This window comes from Trichomonas vaginalis, chromosome VI (assembly GCF_026262505.1).
Source record: "Trichomonas vaginalis G3 chromosome VI, whole genome shotgun sequence".
Lineage (NCBI taxonomy): Eukaryota > Parabasalia > Trichomonadida > Trichomonadidae > Trichomonas > Trichomonas vaginalis.
Genome location: NC_067208.1, coordinates 16,621,743 through 16,644,499, shown reverse-complemented (window position 1 = coordinate 16,644,499; position 22,757 = coordinate 16,621,743). Strand labels below are relative to the sequence as shown.

At 30.7% G+C, this 22,757-nt stretch overlaps 10 protein-coding genes and 1 pseudogene across 11 annotated transcripts, besides 2 other annotated features; 4 read left to right on the top strand and 7 right to left on the bottom strand.

Moving 5' to 3' along the window:
* Positions 1–57: part of a mobile genetic element that runs on past the window's edge.
* A 293-nt stretch (positions 58–350) lies between these two features.
* On the top strand, positions 351–3,344 carry TVAGG3_0877830 (uncharacterized protein; the record flags this gene model as incomplete). Its single annotated transcript, XM_001304713.1, has 1 exon — positions 351–3,344. The coding sequence occupies one exon, from the start codon at positions 351–353 to the stop codon at positions 3,342–3,344; it is 2,994 nt and encodes a 997-aa protein (XP_001304714.1).
* A 782-nt stretch (positions 3,345–4,126) lies between these two features.
* TVAGG3_0877820 (uncharacterized protein) lies at positions 4,127–4,951 on the bottom strand (the record flags this gene model as incomplete). Its single annotated transcript, XM_001304712.1, has 1 exon — positions 4,127–4,951. One exon carries the CDS (start codon positions 4,949–4,951, stop codon positions 4,127–4,129), a length of 825 nt encoding a protein of 274 aa, XP_001304713.1.
* A 543-nt stretch (positions 4,952–5,494) lies between these two features.
* TVAGG3_0877810 (GTPase, IMAP family member-related family) lies at positions 5,495–6,697 on the top strand (the record flags this gene model as incomplete). The annotated part of the gene is made up of 1 exon (XM_001304711.1): positions 5,495–6,697. One exon carries the CDS (start codon positions 5,495–5,497, stop codon positions 6,695–6,697), a length of 1,203 nt encoding a protein of 400 aa, XP_001304712.1.
* Positions 6,698–7,999: 1,302 nt separating this feature from the next.
* Positions 8,000–8,040: a mobile genetic element.
* Positions 8,041–9,243: 1,203 nt separating this feature from the next.
* Positions 9,244–10,817, top strand: TVAGG3_0877790 (uncharacterized protein; the record flags this gene model as incomplete). The annotated part of the gene is made up of 1 exon (XM_001304710.1): positions 9,662–9,889. One exon carries the CDS (start codon positions 9,662–9,664, stop codon positions 9,887–9,889), a length of 228 nt encoding a protein of 75 aa, XP_001304711.1.
* Positions 10,818–10,952: 135 nt separating this feature from the next.
* TVAGG3_0877780 (uncharacterized protein) lies at positions 10,953–12,147 on the bottom strand (the record flags this gene model as incomplete). Its single annotated transcript, XM_001304708.1, has 1 exon — positions 11,080–12,144. One exon carries the CDS (start codon positions 12,142–12,144, stop codon positions 11,080–11,082), a length of 1,065 nt encoding a protein of 354 aa, XP_001304709.1.
* Positions 12,148–12,494: 347 nt separating this feature from the next.
* TVAGG3_0877770 (pectin lyase-like family) lies at positions 12,495–14,417 on the bottom strand (the record flags this gene model as incomplete). The annotated part of the gene is made up of 1 exon (XM_001304707.1): positions 12,647–14,365. The coding sequence occupies one exon, from the start codon at positions 14,363–14,365 to the stop codon at positions 12,647–12,649; it is 1,719 nt and encodes a 572-aa protein (XP_001304708.1).
* Positions 14,418–14,980: 563 nt separating this feature from the next.
* TVAGG3_0877760 (uncharacterized protein) lies at positions 14,981–16,442 on the top strand (the record flags this gene model as incomplete). Its single annotated transcript, XM_001304706.1, has 1 exon — positions 15,172–16,422. One exon carries the CDS (start codon positions 15,172–15,174, stop codon positions 16,420–16,422), a length of 1,251 nt encoding a protein of 416 aa, XP_001304707.1.
* A 343-nt stretch (positions 16,443–16,785) lies between these two features.
* Positions 16,786–18,581, bottom strand: TVAGG3_0877750 (B-TFIID TATA-box-binding protein-associated factor 1 family; the record flags this gene model as incomplete). The annotated part of the gene is made up of 1 exon (XM_001304705.1): positions 16,863–18,581. The coding sequence occupies one exon, from the start codon at positions 18,579–18,581 to the stop codon at positions 16,863–16,865; it is 1,719 nt and encodes a 572-aa protein (XP_001304706.1).
* A 661-nt stretch (positions 18,582–19,242) lies between these two features.
* Positions 19,243–20,532, bottom strand: TVAGG3_0877740 (helicase protein; the record flags this gene model as incomplete). The annotated part of the gene is made up of 1 exon (XM_001304704.1): positions 19,243–20,532. The coding sequence occupies one exon, from the start codon at positions 20,530–20,532 to the stop codon at positions 19,243–19,245; it is 1,290 nt and encodes a 429-aa protein (XP_001304705.1).
* Positions 20,533–20,748: 216 nt separating this feature from the next.
* TVAGG3_0877730 (attachment subunit-related family) lies at positions 20,749–21,351 on the bottom strand (the record flags this gene model as incomplete). Its single annotated transcript, XM_051250301.1, has 1 exon — positions 20,749–21,351. One exon carries the CDS (start codon positions 21,349–21,351, stop codon positions 20,749–20,751), a length of 603 nt encoding a protein of 200 aa, XP_051085776.1.
* Positions 21,352–21,505: 154 nt separating this feature from the next.
* Positions 21,506–21,938, bottom strand: TVAGG3_0877720 (annotated as a pseudogene). Its single transcript has one exon. A coding segment is annotated over exon 1 (433 nt).
* Between the last annotated feature and the right edge of the window lie 819 nt (positions 21,939–22,757).

The following is a 22,757-nucleotide window of genomic DNA, read 5'->3' as shown; positions in this document are numbered from 1 at the left end:
CACGAAGTGCCTGGAAGCCCCACTCCCTTTTTTTTTTTTTTTTTTTTTTTTTTTTTTTTTTTTTTTATGTACATTCACATAAAAAATTTGAATTTAAGGTGAGGATTAAAAGCGATTTTTGTAATGTTGAGTAACTTATTGTCTTGTAAGAGATCTATATTGATAAAGAAAATGAAATTCCTAGAGTAGGGTAGGCTATAACAACATGAAATCCGACAATCTGAAAAAAATATTATTGCAAATCTTATAAAAATAACAAATTTCAGAATCCTCTATATGTTTTTATGAAATGATATAATATTGATAAATTTGTGTAATAAATTTTTGTGTACGTTTGAAAATTCAATACAATGTTGCCTAGGGTCGGAAGAGCTAAAACATCATTGAGAACTCCTAGGAGAATCAATAATAAAGATGACCCGACAATTGTGCCTGCTGTTGTAGGTAAAAAGGCAACAATTCCTCAAAATCAAAATGCAAAATACGTTAAGGTTGTTCCAAAAAGGAAAATACCAGATAATCCGAATGTAAAACGCATAGAAGATTTTAAAATTGACTGTGAAAAAGTAATTAAGTTATCAATAAATTTTATTGATTCAAATTCAGCTACTCCTGAAATTTCACAAGCAATACTAGTTCCATTAGCAAAATTTCAAAACACTTTGCCAATTTATTACGAGTCAACGCACAAATTTTTCGAAACATTTGCAAAACTTCAATCTATTACTCAAACAACACAAATTGTATCAATTCAATCAATCAGAACTCCTGTTTTAAACTTCACCAAAGCATGGGAAAGATTTGTTGTTGCATTCAATAAAATGAAAAACGGAGATAACATTCCTCATGCGCATCTTGTGATATCTAAGTTCGACCAAATAAAAATGACTCTTGATTTTATCGATAAAAGCAACAATGATAGAAAATATCCAAATTCAAATGTGACAAATTGTACTAGATCTCTTAAACTTCTCTGTGACAACATTTCTGGTAAAGTTGTGGACTTGTTTAGACAACCTATATTTCCTTTTTTCGAAGAAGACGTTTACATTTCATATAAATCAACAATAAAAAGTTTTGTCCATTTGATAAATGAAGCTTTTATGAATGAACTTCCACAGAGCAGAATGACAGCTGTTGATCTCAATCGCCACAAGCAAAGCATAGTGTTAGACTGCAGTGATATCATTAAGTCACTAAGAACTTCATTCGATTATCCAACAACTATAAAAGAAATAAGTGAAATTATTGATTCAATTGAAATTCAGCGGAAAATAATTGACGAACAATTCAATTTTCCAAACAATGTTGTTCATCCGATGCTTCAAGAAGAAGAACAAACTCAAGAAACTGAAAAACAAAATGAGCAAAATTCTGAGCCAGAAACTGTAAAAGAAAACGAAAAGGAAGTCATAAATGAAGAAGAAAACGATTTGTCACAAAAAGAACAAGAAGAATTTACAATTGAAGAAAGAGATGTTTTACATAATTCTCCTGTTCTTAGTGTTAAAAGTGAAGTTGAAATTGTTAACAATAAAACTCCAACATTTGATGAGAAAATCATGAGATCCATCTTCAAGAAAATCGAAGCAGAATATAGAGAAGAAGAAACGATTGATGAAATGCTCACAATTATTGAAATGAATCTTGATGGATTAATCGAACGAAATTCTGTAATTTCAGATGAAAATAAATTGTTTGCTAAGAAAATCGAGAAACTTGAGAACGAATTAAATGAATTAAAAGTTCTTTATAATGACAAATCAAAGATTATGAGTGAAGAAGCGAAAACAAAAATAGATAACGAACAAAAAATGACAAAAGAATTGAAAGACCTGAGAAATAATGAGGACGAATTAAATAGGAAAATCTTTATTTTGGAGACAAAATTATCTCAAGCTTCAAAGAATGATGATGCTATTTATTTAAGAGAATCAATGATGAGAATTGCGAAAAAGGTTTCTGATTATTTTAAAACAACTTTTGATTCTCAAAAATTTATTGGCAAAAAAGATTCAAAAGATGGAGATTTGGTAAATTATATACTAAAGTTCTTTGACAAAGACTGTCAAGAATGTAAAAGGAAGAGTGACGAATTAGACAAAATTAAGAAAGAATTAAATGTTATTTTAAGCAGCGAAAATGCAGAAGAAATAGAGATTTGTATTAAATTTATTAAAGAAAAATTGAAAGATTACGAAGAGATGGAAAATATTCTCACTAATGAGATCAATTCAATGACAGATTCATTGGAAATGATCTTGAAATTCAATGGGAAAATCAATGAACCATTCGAGTTGACATCACAAAACGCAGTTATTGGAAAGATCCAGAAAAGAATGAAAGAACTCATGGATGATAACCAAAATCTCAATGATACCATTGATTCATTCCTTTGCGAGATTGTTTTGATGTTCCCTCGTGATACTCCTCTTTCCAGACAAAAGAGGATGGATTTCATCAGAGAAATAATAAGTGAAATGAAAACAAATATTGATAAAAAGAAAGAAAAGATTAAAAGCAAGAAAGGTAAAATAGAAAAACTGAAGACAAAAATATCTGTTTTATCATCATTTATTTCGAAATATTTCAATCTTTCTAAACCAAAAGAAATCATTGCTAAAATAAACGAAGGCATAAATCCAATTGAAGAAATGATCGAAAGATATGAAAATCAAATGGATGAAATCGTTTCTCAATCGAAAGGAATCTGTGCTAGAATTCTTGGTTTAGTTAATTTAGACTTTTCTCCAGAATTACCAATCGATATGTTGATCTCAACGACAAATGGTGTTTGTGATTCTTTGCAAGATGACCGCAAAAAAATCATCAAAGAAAGGAAAGAAAGTGTTGAAGAAATGAAAAATATTAGAAATTGTTTATGTTTCTGTGATTTACATTTAAGAGATCACGTTAAATATTTGCCTGCAGATGTTGATTTGCTAACAAATGACCAACTCATAAGGAGAGTTCAAGAAATGGTCATTAAAATTGATAATTTAGAATATTCTGGACGATTCATACAGAAAAGCCAAATAGAATCTGCGATTGTAGATGTTATGAAAGTTTTAGGAATTCCAAAGAGTGGAAATCTCATTAGCATACTTAATACAATTTCTAATCGATGCATTGTTCTTGAAAACACATCAAAAGCATGTGTTTCTATTAGTATTAATTGCTCTGGATTTGATTTCAGCAAAATTAGTGAACTTCATCATTCGATCAAAGTTATTGATAGAGAAAATGTTGATAAATCTATCATGTTATGTATTGATAAACTTGTTTCAATCATTGACATGTCATCAACTCAAACTGTTTGCAAAGCTCTTGGTATATCAACTTAAATTAATTTTTTATTTTGTTTGTAAATATTATCTTTACTACTCTATATTATAATGAAGCATTTCAAAAATTCAGAATATTGACATTAAGGTCGATGAAAAATTGAGCGTTTTTAAAAACCGCCGTTTGAGAGGAAAATTGAGAGTCCCGATGTATACTTTTTTGACATTGTCAAAAACTTTGAAAGGACCAAAAAAAATTTAGTGTCAGAAAGTTTACAAATGTATACTTTCTGACAAACAGACTCTCAGAAAGTACTCAAACTGCGGTTTTTAATTTAAGCACTTTTTCTTGGCGACCTTATACTTATATTAAAATCATTTTGCATTGTTCTTTATTTTCTTCAAAATTTCATTTGTTTACACATAAATTAATAAAAACAAAAACGATATCATAATAAATTAAATAATATTTTCAGGCTATTGTACAACCATAGCCATCTCTATTATAAAATGCTTGCCTTGCAACTGAGTATATGCTTATGGATCCAGGAACTATACTCCAAGTTGAATATGAAATATTGCCATCGACATCTATAATTCTATACCTTTCTTCGATAAATCTGGCGTAATAAGTATTCCATTGATCTTGGCCTTTATATATTTCTCTTATACGAGTATCACGTTCTCGTTCACCGGTTGCATGAAATATTTTATAACTATTCAACTTAATATTACATGATTTATCTGTGCGACCAGTACGATGGTCTTTCGTAATCCAGTAATATCCATCTTCATAAGTTTTGTACATGCAATCTCCATCGATATCAAAACCAACAAATCGATCAAAATATTTCTTTTTTTTTCTCAATGATAGGTTCGGAATATGTGCTTGTCGTTTGCCATTCTCCATATGTCGGAGGTTTTCCATTGTTAGGAATTCTCATTACTCTCTGTCGATCAATGAATCTCTCATACGTGTTATCATCTGATTGATATTGACCTTGTGAAACATGTCGCTCATATTCAATTTTTTCTGTGAATCCATATTTGGCATCTCTGACATTCTTAGTTTCAACTAATGTTTTCGTGAATATGAACTGACGCAACTTATTCGTTTCATCAACCATGATTTTCATGTCCTTCTTTCTTGTTTCGAGATAGAACATAGGAATCTTCGGAATATTTTCTTTCTTCGAAATCTCTTTCAAGTAATTTCTGACTTCATCATTGAAATTTGTTTCCTTGAGATTCTTATCGAAATTAGAACGATAAAATGTAAAAATGATGCACAAATGATCAATTATTTCATCAGTTTGGAAAATATCATAAATTAATTTGATTGTGTCAATGACACTCTGTGAAAATCTTGCATTGCGAAATGGGATAACAATAGCAACAACATTGACTCCTTTGATCTTTTCGCGCATAAATTTACCAAGTTTTTGGATCTGTTCGTTTGAATCGTTCTGATCATCATTGAATCCTTCGGTATCAATAACTGTAAGTCCTCGTCCACCAATGTTTTCGATTCTCTTTTCTGGTTCTTTTGTACATGCTCTTGATGATTCTGAAGTTTCAAAAACTTCTTTTCCTAAGATCACGTTTCCAACAGATGACTTTCCTGCTCCAGTATTTCCAACTAGAATGATATGTCTAACTTCAAGCATCAATCAGATAAAAAATGAAGTGGAAATTATTATAATGAATAGTTCACAAATTTCAATAGAAGATGGAAATTTTTCAAAATATGACTTCACAACTGCCATATCTGGATGGGAAGAATTTATCGAAGAATTTATATTTACCAATATACAATTCAATTGATGTGGTAAATTTTGTAAAAAAATCATATTTTCATGATATATTTCTGCTTAACATCATCATTTATTATTGAAAAAAAGTATTATGATTCATAAAACTCAAATTTCAGTAGATGGTGGAAATTTTTCAAAATATAACTTCACAATTGCCATATGAATAACATTCTATATCATTGTTAAAAGAATATTTAAATCCAACAATAGAAATTAATTATGATTTTAATACTCACAAATTTCAATTGATGATGGTTATTTAAAAAAAATTACTATCGATTTATCGATTATATTTGAAAATAAGATTAATAAATATGAGAACTTCGCAGTGTTGAATGTATGATGTGATGAAAAATTGAGAGATTTGGTTTTTTAGTATTTCACTTCATTTTCAAAATGGAACAAGATAACAATGTCACTGTATTGTTCATTGGTGATACAGGTTCTGGAAAGAGTGCAACAGGAAACTTATATCTAAAGAGTAATGCTTTCGATACAAGCGAAAAGCCAGATGCATGCACACTTTTCCCAGCATTTCATCATAACAAAATAGATGGTATTACGAGATGTGTGATTGATACAGAAGGATTTGATGATAAGGATCAGATCCCAGAAGACCAAATTCAAAGATTGACACAGATGCTCAGATGTTGTGATCTTGGAATTAATGCAATTGTAATCGTTGTACCTGCACATATTATCAGAATAACAAAAGGAGTTAAAAATGATATTAAATTTGTTTATGATGCATTTGGAAAGAATTTACTAGCACATCTTTGTATAATGTTCACATTCTGTTCAAAGAAATTCCCAGATAGGAAAATAAAAAAGACAGAATATAAGAGGGATATTATTGATTACTTGAAAGAGATATCGAAAGAAGAATCAATTCCTGACATTCCATTGTACTATATTAATGCTCGTAAACCTGAAAAGGACTTTGTGATTGAAAATATGAATAAATTCCATAACTGGGCTCTCGGACTTCCAAAGTTCAAGTCTTCGGTGATAAAAGATGCATCATTTGGATATACAATGCAGAAAGAAACTGAGACAAAAGTCAGTCTTGGAACTTTCACAGAAGGAAAACAAACTTTCGAAAAATTCTGTGATAGAGCAAGACTCAAGTTTATTTCGAATACTTCAGGTGAGATGCCATCATATTCGAATTGGACAACTATCAAAGAGTACAAAGAAGTCATTTCAGAGATCAGTGAAGAAAAGAAACTGAATGAATTCTTAGCATACACATACGAAGATGGAATCAAATATGAAGTCTTAGTTGATAGAGTCAGAGAGATTATTACAAATTATCGAACAGGTGAAATTACGCGTGGTGAATGGGGAGAGATTAATCGTCGTAAAAGGCGAGTAAGCTCTAATAAAAAAGTTGAAGTTGTTTACACAAGACAGTGGATAGAGAGATCAGGAAAAGGACATAAAACAATCAAAGCTGATTTCCAACGAAAAGTTTTCACATCAGCAGATGGAGAGATCAGTGTAGGTGAAGAAATCGAAATTCCTGGAACAAGGACTGAAAACTTCTTTAAACCAGAGCCTGTAATCATATATGAAGATGATGGTTGCCGAATTATCTAGTTTACCGATAAAAACTATGATCACATAAGAAATTGCATTCAATATCTTTTTTTTTTGCTATGTAACCATAACACTGTTGGCTTACATAACTATGAGTTTTAAAAAATGGAAATGCATTTTTTAGATCAAAAAAGTGATACCTAATTATATTGTTTCTGCTTTACCTGATCATCGAATTGGAATCGTTCCATAACAAAAATAATATATATTGCAAAAATCCAATTATTCTATCTTCAACTCATGATATCTGGCATTAATGTTGCAACATTGCAACATTAGCAACTTTAGGTATTACCAATAAATTTAAAACGATAGTGAAACAACAGATTGAATAGTCATTATGATATAGTATTACATCATTATTATTAGATAAATACATTATTAAGCAAAGCTAAGTAATCATATAATATTAAATTCCAATGTATATGAAGTATGTATATACATATGTGATTTCTCCTTACAATGAGATTGTGGTAATAGTAGCTGTGTATGATAGTTTGAAAATTTTGATAAGTTTCAAAAAAGATTTATAGTATGTTCAAATATATCACAAATTGTTTGTTTGATTATGAGATACAGATTAAAGTTGCTAGTTGATTGCATGATTATGATGAGAAGTCTAGACTTGAGAGTTTTAAACATTTCGAAATGCAAATCACAATATAAAGTTGGGTTGAAATTTGTGAATAAAATCATGATATTATTGATTGTTTTCTAGATGTTTACTATTGTTTCTAAACATGTGAAACAAAACCTATATATGAACCAGAAATATTTTTATATTACTAATAATACCTGGTTACTATATAGAGTTATATATTATATTTGATGCTAAACTATAACTGATTTAAAAATTTGAAAATGTGCTTCTTTTCTATAACATTGAAAAATAATGATTTGATTCTGCTGTATAATTGACGTATTTTAGTAAAAAATATAGAATAATAAAAATAAAAGGGTGTCAGTGATTTGGAACTCAATAAAAATGCTTTGTTTATACAGAAATTTAAAATTTTTAACCCTTGAAAAAAATTGATAATTAAAACGTATTCATTTTCCCTAAATTTTCTAAGGCATTCTCTATAAGAGAAAAATTTTGGAGAAATTCACCAAGGAGAACTTTATTCCAGGTGTTCAATCAAAAAGCCTAGAAAATTTTAATTATTGACATCGATTTTCATCAATCGCTTAAGATCGTTTGCTTATAGTCAATGTAATATGCATTTCCCAACTTTTATAAAAAGCCTACCGTTTGCCGTGAATTTATCCCTGCTGTCCGCCGCGTTTTTTTTTTGTACGTTAAAAATCGTACGTTACTTTAATTCGCTCGGCGTAAGCCGAGCATGTGTATTTCAAAACTATTCTTTCACAATAAATAATCTCGCTTGCTACTTTACCTGTCGCACAGTTTATTCAAATTTAACTTATCATTATTATTAGTATTCACATAAAGCTTTATCAATTTCAATATTAGCATGAAGTATCATTCGAAGTAAGCAATCAACCGAATCTATAGCATAGTAGGGTAAGATTGTTCCAATGTTACATATTTATTAATTTACATTAGAATAACTTTACCTTACTATGTCTAGAACATACAATTATTTGTCCATTATGGATCAAAGAATGCGAGTATACTACCCACACTTAAAATTCTTCTATTGCTTCTCAATCAATGAGTGGCTACAGAAGAACTTTGAGCATCTCGGCCAAATTTACAATTATAGTTACCAGAAGCTTTTAAATACGTCATTAGAGATAAAACTTTCGAAGTCCTACATTCAATGCAGTACTTCCAAAGTTCTTCTATCCAGAATTAGATAATGTCTCTGAAGCGTGCTTCTTATAAGGAAAGCTATTAATTTTTGTTTCGTCGAATAAATAGTAATATTTATTTTTTATCCGATTTTTTTTTTCAAAATATCGCGATATGAGTGTATCTTTATCATATTCTAATGTTCTATATTAACATATTATCATTTCTTCTCACTCAACTAAAAAAAGTTTTAATGCTTAGATCTATCCATAGGGTATGATAATATATGAGAGCAAAAAAAAATTCACGGATGAAATATTTGAGAGAAAAAACGTATATTTTCTCCCGTTACGGGAGATTTCTCTCAAATTTGCGGAGAAAAAGTGACGCCGTCACGGGAGACTACTCACAATTCACGGATTAACACGGATTGACGATAGGTTATTGGCGTGAAGCACCAATTGTTGCATAAAAAACCAAATCTCCTTAAAACAAGAAAAATAGACTCTTTTTCAAAAAAGGAATATAAATGCTTATTTAATCATCCTCAAAAAATTCCAAAAAAATTGCAAAATTCAAAATTCGTTAATAAAAACTACATTTTTTTCTCAACCGTAATCATCCACAACGACGGAATCCGACGGCTCCCGTTGGGAAATACATACAATGTAATCACAAATTATTAAATTATAAAATATTCGAACATATTATAAATTGTTTTTGAAACTTATCAAAATTTCGCCTATTTTAACTATACTCCAACTATCATACACAGTTACTATTACTACAATCTCATTGTAGGGAGAAATGATTAATAAAATCTAAGATCTAACGATTTATTTGCCGATATCGAAAAATATTTTTAATTATAAATCCTAATTTGTGCATATTTTATATACAAATGTAAAAATTTCTGAAAGCACTCTAAACAATAATCAATTTACTTACTTAATATCGAATTTTGCTCCTCTCGGGCGATATTTTTCGTTTAATCTTCCAAATACGATAAAATTCCTGCATTGCCAAGTAAAATACAGATACTTAAGAAGATCATATCTGCATTATCAAATATCTATAATTCAAACGAAAGTCTTTCTATGTGTCCATACACACTATTACTATTCTTCATATGTTAAGCATAATGGGAAAAGTTTTGGTCGATATCTTTGTTGTCGATGAAGTTCTCCTTTGAAAAGACGTTTAGAAAAATGGCTGAGGATCTTCAATGCTTGAAGGACTTACTTGATTCTGGAACAAAACACGCAAGCTACTCAGAATACCTTCCAGGGTTGTTTGTTGATTCTGTTCAATATTTTATTGAAGAAGTTTTAGAACATTTTCATGAAACAGATCCTTCAAAGATTACAGTAGATGAAATCAAGCAGTTTATTGAGGGACATTCAGAATACGAATTCCTTCTTCCTTTCCTTCAATAATCCAAAGGATTTTTTTAATTTTTATTTGATATAAACTTTGATATTAGGTTATATTTTTGTAATTAACTATTTCAAAATTTGATACTTGGACTCTAGTTATACTTATTTCCATAATTTTCAACTTAAAAAATCGAAGAATTGATCCATTAAAATACTTGTATCTATTCCTGTTATATCAACTTAGGCTATATCTACCTTTTGAATTTCATTTTTTCTTATTGATTGATGGATAAGTTTTATGATCAGTATAAATCTTTGAAATCTCAATGGTACACTCAAATCAATGCGACTGCACAGGGAATTATAAAGATAATTATCAACCAAATAATCTTCGGTCAGCATATTGATTCATTCGAACCATCAGAATTTGGGGAATTAAGCGATTATGCAAACCTTCAAGAAATGCTAAAATACGAAAATGATATGGAAATTATGAAATCAATCGAAGAATTACCAAAAACAATCGAAATTTTCCAAGGAATTTACGATGAGCTTAAAACAACTATAGATTCAATAGTTCAATCACATCCTGTTATAAAATCAGCCGATCCAGACGATTTTCCAAAGTATGTTTACCCTTTATTAGATGCTTTTAAAACAGAATTAGATATTAGAAAAGGAATTGTACAAGATATTTCAAGTGGCTTTCACAACAATTCTCCGTACGATGTATTAGTCACAGTTACAGCTGTTTGGTCTGGCCGACCTTATACAAATGATCGATCTTTGGCTCAGTACGAGAAGTTCTTTGAGTACGAGTCTGGTGCCATCAAAACAGATAGATTAAAGAGCAGTAGATATTAAAGTTTTTGTTTAAAGTGTAAAATGTTAAATATATTTATCTTCTCTTGATTTTTTATTGCATTGTTTTTATCATACAACACTTCAAATGTTAATGATCGAGTTTTAGCATTTCAAAATTATTTTTTCAAAAAACAACGAAATATCAGATTATTAGCTTATACAATCATTCATAATAGTGTATATATTTTGGATATTATCAGAATGAGCACTTACAATAGAATTAATAGATCGGGACAACATATTTCGTAAAGATATTTTGATTATTTATTTTTTGAAGAAATAAAATCAATGATAGCAATTGTTTTGACTTAAGTTAATAAGGTGTTTTTAAAACAAAAGATTTTCTTGAGTTTTTTTGAGACATATAAATATATCAAATAGTTTATTCAATCTAAGTCACCCGTTCCAATCAAAATGACTCCACAAGATGGTGTAATCTTGAAAGGAGGAAGTTGGGCAATAGTAAAGTTAATTGGAGGAATTTGTTGAACTCCTGGAATCATTCCAACATATTGCATATGTATTTCTGTTGATTTACCTGGTTCTAGCTTTTCTACTTCGAACTGAGTCGATCCGTGAGGATAAATTCCTTGATTCTTTGTTTCAATTTGAGCTTTTCCGGATAATGGCACTTTTTCATGGTTTGTAACTTTAATTGTTGCATCAAATGGCTTAAAACATTTATAAGATTGTGGTATACCAATAAATTCGAAACTCAAAGGATAATGAGGTTCGCTTGGTGCTTGTTGTATGCTTGCTTTCATAACACAGTCTTTTCCGAATGGTAGGTCGAAATTAATTGTAACATCTTTCGAAATTCCAAGCATTTTGATAATTCCGCAATAAACATTTCCTGGCTCCATTCTATCTGTTACAAACATCTTCTCACCATTAGAACCTGAGAGCGTAATATTTGTAACACCAATCGGAATGTCATTTCGCATTTTAACTTCAACAATTTGCTTGTGACTTGCTCTTGTTTGGATATCGAATGATGGAATGATTTTAACGACAATAGTATCGGAAACCTCGAATGGTTGTGAGTTGAATAATCCTTTAATTGCTGTTCTAATGTGCATATCTCCTGGAATAAATGGTCTGAATCTGAAAACGTGAGACAAATTTCGTTGCGGCATTATATCTGCTGGTGATGATGTATTTGATTTATATATTTCTTGACGATTTAGATAAACATGGATATGAAGAACGGCATCTCTAATTGCTTGAAAGCGAATATTATTTGCTTGAACTGCTACGGCCATTTCAACTCCAGAATACCATGCATTTGTTCCTGTAAAGCTGAATTGGAAATTGGCAGGATTCAAGTGAAGAGGTTGGTGAAGAGTTTCGAGTTTGAATTCCGATGTTTTGTTTTCCATTTGTAATAATGGTAAATCGATGATACGAGTCGTAACACTGGCTATAGGAGCCTGTGGAACGTTCCTCGACATTTTTTTTTTCTGAGAGGCGAACTTCTTTATATACTATAATAATGAAGCAATGAGCATAAAATTATCACGTAAATATAAAAACATCATTTCAATTGGGAATTGACCTAATTTCAAAATTCAAATCCCGAATAATGCATTTATTTGAAAGAGTTTTTATATCATTCATCAACACTCCAGAAAAAACCGAGGTAACATCCTCTAAAAATAGAATATATTATTGATAGACATGATTTGGACTAAAAATATCATCCGGATATCATTAATAAAACACTAAACGAATTTTATGTGCAATAGATTGAATAATGATGCAAAATATTTTGTCCAAATTCGTGTGAAATTTTGTCTTATTTTCATAATATATATTTATAGAGAAATTACATTGAATAATAATATTAAGTTCAAACACAATGCATTAATACATTAGTTGAAAAGAAGTGAATGTTTATATAAAATATTAAGCAAACAAGGGTGAAAAAGGATGAATGTATAAATAATATCAGCATTAGAAATCATTTTCCAAGTATCTTTGGTCTTCAGCGAAATTTGGATCCTCATTATCAATCGAATCTCCTTCACTCAACTCCAAAATCGCTTCGGTTCTAGTTTCATAGTTATCATTATAGGTATCATTTACTGATTCGTCGTCATCATCATCTTCTTTTGCCTCTCTGTTCTTTCTATAGAGGAAAAGTCCGATCATCGCCAAAATCAAAGCACTTGCAAGTACAAGAGTAGAAATCAAAATAATTTTCGAAACCGGAGTTTTAGATGAAGGAATGTCCTCTTGAAATTGGATTAAGATCAAAGTTTCAGTAATTGTTTCAATTAAAGTTCGAAATGTGTAATAATATCGAATAAATGTTACTGTAAGTGTTTCATTTTTGTATGTAAGCGTTTTTGAAAGTGTGTAAACTCCAGATTCAATCTCAACTAATGTAATAGTTAAAGTATATGAATAACTACTTCCGTTTGGTGCTGCAGGTGCTGAAATTTTAGATGAATGAGTCTCATTAATGAAAGGAACATGAGTATAGTTTTTTTGGGCTGTAATCATTAGATTCTTATCTGGATACTGATAATCTTTGGTAATTCTAGTTGCATAGTATGTATATCCAGTAGGACTTGGAACATAACTTGTAATACTTTCATTATTTTTGTTCTTAATTTGAGGATATTTGTAAATAGTAGTTGGATAAGGCAATCCGTCACTTTCCATTTTAGGACAAGTTTCCATTTTAGAGTGAGCATTTTCGATACTTGCTTGCGAATCGATTGTGAATTCGTTTCTATTATTAAAAATTTCATCCGGAACATTGGAAAATCTCATCCTAAAACATACTGTACCTTTAAGCATTATTGTATTTCCGGTTCCGTTTATAAGTTGGCTATCACCTCTTGGATTATTTGTTGAAAATGAACTTGCTTTATTTCCCCGGAAACATAATTGATATGCATCAACCCAAGTATATACTTCATCAAATGTTGCTTTGCTTGATATAAAGATTGCGCCTCCTCCTTTTGGTTGAAATCTAGAAATAATGTTTTCATCATTGTAAAATTTAGGTATACTATTATTATTAGATTTAACTACCAATTTATCTTGTTCAACTGTATTATTCTTGAATTCTGTTGAATATAAATATATACTTTGACAACACCAAATATGAAGGCCTCCTCCAGACATTCCAGCAGTATTATTGTAAAATTTCGATTGGTGAATATCTATATCTCTAATATTGCTACAAGAAATTCCTCCGCCATAGTAATTAGCGACATTTCCATCAAAAGTACAATTGATTATATCTAATTCAAAGCCTTTTGAACTATAGTCCATTACAGCGCCACCAAATTTGAATGCTTTATTATTTTTAAAAGTAACTCCAGACATGAAGGTATCAGATGATTGAGATGAAATAGCACCTCCGTAATCAGCCATACAAGCTTCAAACTTCCCATTAATAATTGTTAAGCAGGAATTGAGAACAAGAATTGCACCACCGTCCCTTGATTCGATATGTCTACCAAAAGCCGTGTTATTGCTGAAATTGCAGTTTGATATTGAGATAGTACTTAAAAGATAGAATATTGTTTGATTTTCTTTGAAATTTACATTTGAATATGATGTTATATTGCCAATTTCATATACATACCTTGTATCTTTACTAATGAATGACGGAGCGGTGCATATATTAGAACGCAAGAAAAACAGCAATAATTTCATTTTTTTAATTGCATAAACCTCTTAAAAATTTAGAGTTATTAGATGATTACAGAGAGTTAAAAAATAATAAAAAATTAAATTTTATTTCCTGATATTTCAAAACAACGATGTTGATATCAAAAGTGTTTTGAATTTAAATTTTACAGACTTTCATTATTACATTATATAGTTAAATATAAATAAGAATATTACTTTAACGTGCATTAATTTCACACAGAATTCAATTTTTGAATAATTTATCTGCATTATTTTTCAAACAAATTATTTTCAATAATTTTTGCTTGATAATCCTTACATATAATTTCTTATCGCATATGAAAGATTTTATAATTCAATGACGATAAATATATTTATATTAAATTTTGTTTATATTCCTCGATTTGATTTTTTGAGATACAAGCATTTTATTTATTCTTGGTTTATTTCTTTCAATTCAAATTTAATTTATTTGGCCATAAACCTTATATTAATTATTCTTTTATTGCATGTTGTAACAATATTTTACTCAAAATTATTTACAATTTTCCTAAAGAATGTATTAAAAAACACTAAATTTGAGCATCATAGATATGAAAATCTAATCGTTAAAATAGTAATCTAGCAAATAAGCTACAACGTTGACACTGATTGAAAAATTTCATTTTCTCTAAATGTCGTATTTAGATTGTATTTAAAATTAAAGAATTCATAATGTTTTTACTGGAACTCGTGATGTATAGTTGATATGTATATTAAATGGTGGGGTTTTCTTGAATAAGAGTTACTTCGCAAGAAAAAGTGACACAATATTGGAAATTTTTTTGGAAATGACAGAAAACTTCACTAAAATCAGTCTTACTCGAGATATACAAACAAAAGATATACATCAAAACACGATACAAGTAATTTTCCCCGATTTTACTTATGAATTGCCTTTAAAAATTGCGTTGCAATTTAGAAAATTTCAATATTTGTTAAGATCTGATCCACTCATCAAATCAATAAAAATAGACAAACAAGTACAAAAATTTACTCTTGAGCAAGATTTAAATCTTTTAGAATCCTTAAATCAAAAATCATTTTTATTACAAGATTTGTTTGATGACCAAAATTCCAGTAAAACTCATGTATTTGCGAAAGAAATCAAAGATATTACAGTTGAACAATGCATTGAATGTTTATCAGATAAAAATTCTAAAGATTATCAAGCATCCATTCAATTTGCTGCTCTTCACATTGAGGATGTTTATCATTCTCTTTTAGAATCAAATATTTCTCCAAAAACAATTATCAAAATTTTTAATTCGTCAATTCGCGTTTCTAGTGAAGAAAAACTATTTAATATTGTTTACAGTCTTATAAATGCCCTTGGTGAACCAGTTTCGCATATTTTACTTTCGATACAACCCGAATTTCTTACAAAATCTACTTTTGTGACTTATGGAAACTTAATCAAGAAGTATGACCTCATTTCTTCTCCAGAGATAATGGAGAAATTACTTGCATTACCAAAATTACAGCAAAAACCTTCAAGTTTATCATATAGATACCTTGTTCAACTTCCGAACTCTAAAATCGAGTATAATCCAAGCCATCCTAATAAAGGAATTTTATTTACGTACAGGGATTATGCCAAAGTATACAGTTCTTCGGGACTTTTTGAAACCCAAGATTATCCTCATCCTGCATGCATAATTAACCATGAAGATGACAAAGTATTTGTTTCTGATGCAGCTCTAGACCAGTTTGTTACAGTTATGTTTACAAATATCAAGGTAGATGTAACAGATTATTATATCAAAACAGGATTCACTTATCAGTTGCCATTTAGCTTTTCTTTTCAATGCAGCAAGGATGGTAAGACATATGACACCGTAGATGAGCAAATGGTTTCTGAAATGGTGCCTAACAAGATTTATCAATTTCATTTGAAGCAAAAATATGAAGGAGCTTCGACATTCCGATGGAAAATGAATGGTCCGAACTCTAATGACGATTTGATCTTTACATTCAACGCTGTAGAAGTCTTCGGAAGCGTTGAAATTCTTAAAAATGAAATCGATCTCCTTCAAATATAATTTTTTCATTTTGTTTTGTATTAAAAAATATTTTTTGTTTATAAAGTGATTTTGTGTTTTTAAAATAGTTCTCACCAGATGAAATAGAAATATTGAACTCTATTTCACTACCGCGTTTCATACTTTGAGCATGATATCCTTTATGAATTAGTGATATTCAGATTGGTTCATTCTAACATGAATATTTTGCTATTCCATTTTTATTCACTATATTAATCGAATTTCAATCCATGAAAGATATAGTGTTTTTACTGAATTCTTCTTTAGTATCTATTTGGCTACACTTATTGATAAAAGAGAAAATAATTCATAAGCATTTTGATATGTATAAATTATAAAGTTGTTTATTTCATATTGAAGAGAAAAAAGTTTTATTACAAGTTTTACTTCTGGAAAATAATATCTTTTTATTTACAATAAGATTCATTTAAAAGCTAAAATTAATGGTTCATTTGGGAATATGAATCTTTATCATACTTGATATCTGCTCTAAGTAATTGCTTAAAAGTAGGTTCCTTTTCTGGCATTTCATTCATTTCTCCAGAAATTGCTTTATTCAATCCAGTTGTATCCATCTGATTGATTGAATTTTGATCGTGTATTACACCATTTGCAATCTTATCTTTCCTTTCTTGTGCTTCAATAATTCTTTGGTCAATTGTGTCGATCATTACAATTTTGAATATATCAACAGTCTTTGTTTGAGTTAATCTGTGAACTCTATCTTCAGCCTGAAGATCAATCTTTGGATTCCAATTGAGCTCAAAGAATATCACTATACTTGCAGATGTAAGATTAATTCCATGAGCTGCTGCAGTTGTTGTAGCAATGAATAAATCAGGTCCATCTTCTTTGGAAAATTCTTCAATCTTCTTTGCATTTTCTGCAATATCTGTTGATGAAGAAAATTGAATGTATTCAGTGTCAACTAGGGTTGGAATAACATACTTAATGATCATGTTGATTGCTTCTTCTGATTCACAGAAAATTACAGCCTTTCTTCTCAAAATTCCTTCTCTATCTTTACCATAACCAATTCTATGGAGGAGATGTTTTAAGGCAACTAGTTTTCCAGATTCTTCAATTATACATTTGCATGTCGGTTCAACAAGTTCTGGATGAATGTTGAGCTTCATTTCAAAATCTTGCTTTTCAAATTCTGATATTCTATTAGTTTCATACTCATTTCTTTTTGCTTCAAGAATTTTCTTTTGAATATCAGAGAGAAAAGCAGATTCGATGTTCGGTATTTTTGGTGGTAATGATTTGAGTACATCGGTTTTAAGTCTTCTTAAAATTAGTGGTAGCACTTGGCTATGCAAATCTTCAAGAGCTTTCTCGCCTTGCTTTGTTTGTTGTTCTGAAGCATTTTTATCGAACATTTTATCAATTGGATTCTTGTAAAGTTTAACAAACCTTTCTTTGGTTCCAAGATATCCTGGCATTAGGAAGTTAAACAATGACCAAAGATCCATTGGTCCATTTTGAATAGGAGTTCCTGTCAAAATAAGTTTATGCTCTGATGATAAATTTGTGATGTACTGGGCTTTCTTCGAATCTGGTTTCTTTATTAAATGACCTTCATCAAGAACAATAAACTTGAAAGTTACTTTTAGATTAGTGAAATGTCTTGCCAATCCGTATGATGTGATAATCAATCCTGTGAAATTATTGATATTTATAGATGATAGTTGATCACCTTTGATTATTTTAATGGTGTTCAACCACGAGAAAAACTTCTGTACCTCAGAAGCCCAATGATAAATGACATTTGTTGGAGCAAATATCAATGATTTTGGACTATCATTGATTGAATTATAATGATATGTACTTATTGCACATAGAGTCTGGTATGTTTTACCAAGTCCCATATCATCAGCCAGAATTCCATTAAATCCGAATCCAAAGAGAAAACCTAACCAATTTATACCATCAGTCTGGTAGTCTAAAGGTTTGATGGTTGGATCTGGTTTGATTACAAAAGGAGTAGTCAGAGATGGATTAAATAGCGGTTCCAACTTCTCTAAAGATTGTTTCTTAAGATCAATAAGACTCTCAGGAACTTTCAAATCATCAATATTATCAAGAGGCAAATATTTGATTGCATTTGCCAATGCATGGAAAATATAACGAGTGGCTATCTGACTGCTTTTATACATATTTTCAAGCAATGAAGGAATGAAGAATGCTGTTCAATGATGAAGGTGGAACATCTGTGGATTGAATTAAGATTTCATGATATTTGTTTGATCTGAATGTATTTGTCCATGCTGTGGCATAACTGTTATTCTGTAAGGGAGGGAATATAACTCCTCTATAGCCTTAAATTTCTTGATCAATTAATTTTTTGATGATTTTCTGTTTCTGTTTAGAATCTTGCATTTCTTTAATTGCTGTTGATATATACTCGATACCAAACTTTTTGAATGGTGGAATTTCAATATCCTGAATCATTTGAATGTAATCATTTATATTTTTAGGAGTAAATGAAAACAATGAGCGCAAAAACATTATTGTGTTGTTTCTGAGAGCATTTATGGAAATTCCATTGAAATTGGGTTCATTCGTCAGCATTGAAAGACATGTCATATATGCATAACAAATTATGTATATATTATTCTTTTCATTTGCATCTTGCCAAAATCGAAACATAATTTTTTCATTTGGCTCAATTTTAATAAGTTTGCCGATTGATATAAGAACAATCATTACTTTATTGATCTTTTCTAGGTGCTTTGGATCAGATGTGATAAACTGGCAAAACTTTATCAGATGATCAGGACCAAATTCAATACCATTTGCATCTAAAAGCTTTGGCAATTAATTAAATAGACTTAGTGCATTGGAATTAAGAAATCCTTCATTTAGGTTGAGTTCGATTAATTGCTGAATTTGATCTTGCATATCATATTCTTGCCAAATATCAAGAAACTCTTTGTCCAATGCACATGATAGCAAAGAATAGGCTGCTTCACGCGTTTCAACAATTCCATCGATCCTACTCCCTTCGAGAATACATTTAAAAATTGTTGCAAGTCCTTCATTTGTAGCAAAATATGAAACATCGCACTTTTGGAGTAACTTAGCTGTGTAATTAAGGACATTCGCATTGAATGAATGATCTGGTTCAAAATTCATAAATTCGTTCCAGATAATTTCAGCAAAATCGGATGCATGCTTGATATTCTCCACTGAATTGTATATAGCATCAATTGAGTATGTAATTACATCATGATACTGATGGTTTTCATGAGCTTCTGTAATTGAAGAACTGAAATGAGCATAAACCCAATCATAATCGAAGAACTTATTGTCAATTTCCGAGATATATTTAATCAATAACCATGCAGATAGTTTTAAGTTGATTGTTGAAGTATTCAGTAATTCGTCAATAATTCTAATGCAATTTTCCTTATGATTTATGAAAATGTTTGCAGCAAGTTTACAAGCTTCATTACTTACTGGTAAAATTACTTCTTGCGAAACTGAATTGTCAACGAATCTATCCCGACAAATTAATATGGCTAATCTAACGCATAAATCTTCAAAATAGAAATGAGGTAATAAGTCTAGCTCATTAATAGACTTCAATCCTTTAAAGATTTCGTTCAATGCAATAATTGCTCCATGACGATAAAACCAATCCTGTGAATCAAGTTGGGTAATTAACTGTTCAGAGAATTGGCAAAGCTCTGAGCATTCTTCATCATGAATGTTAAAAACTTGCTTTTGATAATCTTGCGGTAATTCAGTCTCAGATATATGAGTTGTTCGTAGAAGTTGGCAATCTTCGGCGTTTAGAATGTCAGAAACATGAAATTCCTCTAATTTTCCATAGTTTCTGTCAACATTCCAAGATTTCGATTTTTCTTTGCATTGCGGAATAAGATATCCAACTGATAATGAAGCAGCACAACGAGTATCATAGTTTATATACATTATAAGAGGATATAATTTGCATAATAAAAAACTTAACTCGTAAGAAAATTCCTTTTGTAAGAGGCCGATTTGTTTTGCTGCTGCCTTTTTAATATGAAAGGCATACTCTGAGCTACGCAAGATCTCAAGAAGCCTCTCCAGCTTCGAGTTTGATACTTGCTGACGACTCATAAAAAAAATTTTCCCTGATTTTTGAAAACCACCTATCGTTTTTGGTGTTCCCTTAATTACAAGATCTTTCTTTATAAACAGGTCAGGTAAGTGGGGCTTCCAGGCGCGTTGCGCCCTCTAGCCCCGGAGAAACTAGAGGAGGAATGATACAAAGACCAGATGAAAAAAATAAAAATATGATAATAAAATTAAATTTTTAGTCTTAAATTGTTTTTTTTATTCGGTATATTCTGAATCTTGAATGTCTTGGAAATTTTCTTCTTCTTCGCTCTCTGAGGTGAGGATTTCTTCGACTTCTTCTTCGCCATTGGGAGCAACAAATCCTGCGATGAAAACTTTGTATATACCTTCTTGAGGAGTCTCTATGATGAAAGTCGTATTGTTGAGGAAATGGAACTCGACATCTTGAACAAATTGGCAACTGCTGTGTGTGAATTTTGCAATTGTGAGAGGCTTTCCTTTATAGCCCTTGGGAAAGCTTGAGATAGTTACTGTTCCTCCATATGGAACTCTGGCAGGAATATCTACAGCAACAGTTGTTATAACGTGGAAATTGTCTAAGAATTGAGGCATAGGTTCAATGCAGTATAGTCGTTTTGACTGGTTGTCTTTTGTGTAGAAATATAAATAGAATGACCTTTCACCATGTTCATTCAATTCTTCCAAATAATTGTATGAATTTGGATATAAACGGACAAATTCAGCAATTTTAACTTCTTGTAAATGCTTCTGCAAGTTCTTTGGAAACAAGTGAATGAACTGGTCAATAGCTTGCAACGCTATGAGATTGGCAGTAACGGGTAAATATGAAGCAAACATGTCAACAAGTACGCCAGGGTCTTTGATTTCGTTTTCAAGTGGCTGAATGGCATCCATGACAGCTTGAAACATCTCGTTATAATCTCGATTGTCTTCTGAACCCCACTGTTCATTTAACTTATCTAACAATTCTAACCTTTTCTTTGCGTATTTTCTACGAACTTTCTCTGAAAGAGGAGTGTCGCTATCTTGTGTGTCTTGAATTTGAGACTTAAATTGTTTGCTAAAGGCGAGATATCGTGTTTGCGACCTAGTGGTCATTGCAGAATGTGTTTCTGTATGTTCGATTGGATGTGTTTCTGTATTTTCGGGTGGTTGTGTTTCTGTATGTTCGATTGGAGTCTGATTGGTATGAACTTCTTCTGAAAATGCTTCTGTTCCGATAGTTGTTGTTGCCTGACCTGTTGGCTGAGCTGTTTCTTTGTGCAAATGCATATTGTCCAACAATTTGTTTGAATTGTATGAGGAAGTTGCTTTGGTATTATAGGAGGTCGTAAGGGTTTTGAGAATGGTGAGACATAAGTTGTAGGAACTTTAACTGCAGAGGTAGTCGACGAATTGTTTGCGACACTTTTTCTTCCTTCCATTATGAAAAATGAACTGTTTTTTTCGGACCACTCATAGAAAAGTTTAAAATAAACGTTTTTGTCAACGGAACCCCCTCTATTTTTTTATTTTATTTAATAGTTACCGTTGGCAAACCGTTCCATCTCAAATATTGAATGAACTATAAACGTTTTTTGTTTTCTATATATACTTTTTTGTCCAACGGTAAAACTTTTTACACAACGGTTTTTGAGAGTCGTCGCCGTTGACTTTTTTGTAGAGCACTCAAAATAGTATAACTTTGTCCGGACAAGTAAGGGTCTATCGTCGCTACAGGAAAAGTTACAGGCGTTCCAAGGAAGTATACTTTGAGAAGCCTTTTCCCCTTATAGAATGAGATAGGACGGTTATTTTACAAAACTGACAACACTTTGACCGAGTAGTTTTTTGTGCTGAACAAAAAGTGTCATATAAACATCTGTCAAAAACCGCTTTTTAACTTCACTTAAAATGCCACGTAAGCTACGTAAGAATATACGTAAGAGGAAGGAGCATTGAAACATCCAATAGTAAAACTGACACCACAACAACAGTTGCAACAACAAATGATGAATGACCCCACTATGTTGCAACAAATGTCAAGCAACCCTATGCTTTTAAACCGAGTTATTGGTGCACAGAGTGGAGGTTTAAGAGCGGCACTTTTAGCGAAAATGGCAGGCTATGGTGGAGCTGCAGACGGAACAGCTTATAACCCTCAAAGTCAAATGAATTTGAGTTCACTCAAAAATCAAATAACAGATGTCAAAAAGTCAAACATAGACATACAGAAACAAATAAGTGAAAACGAAAAGAAACTA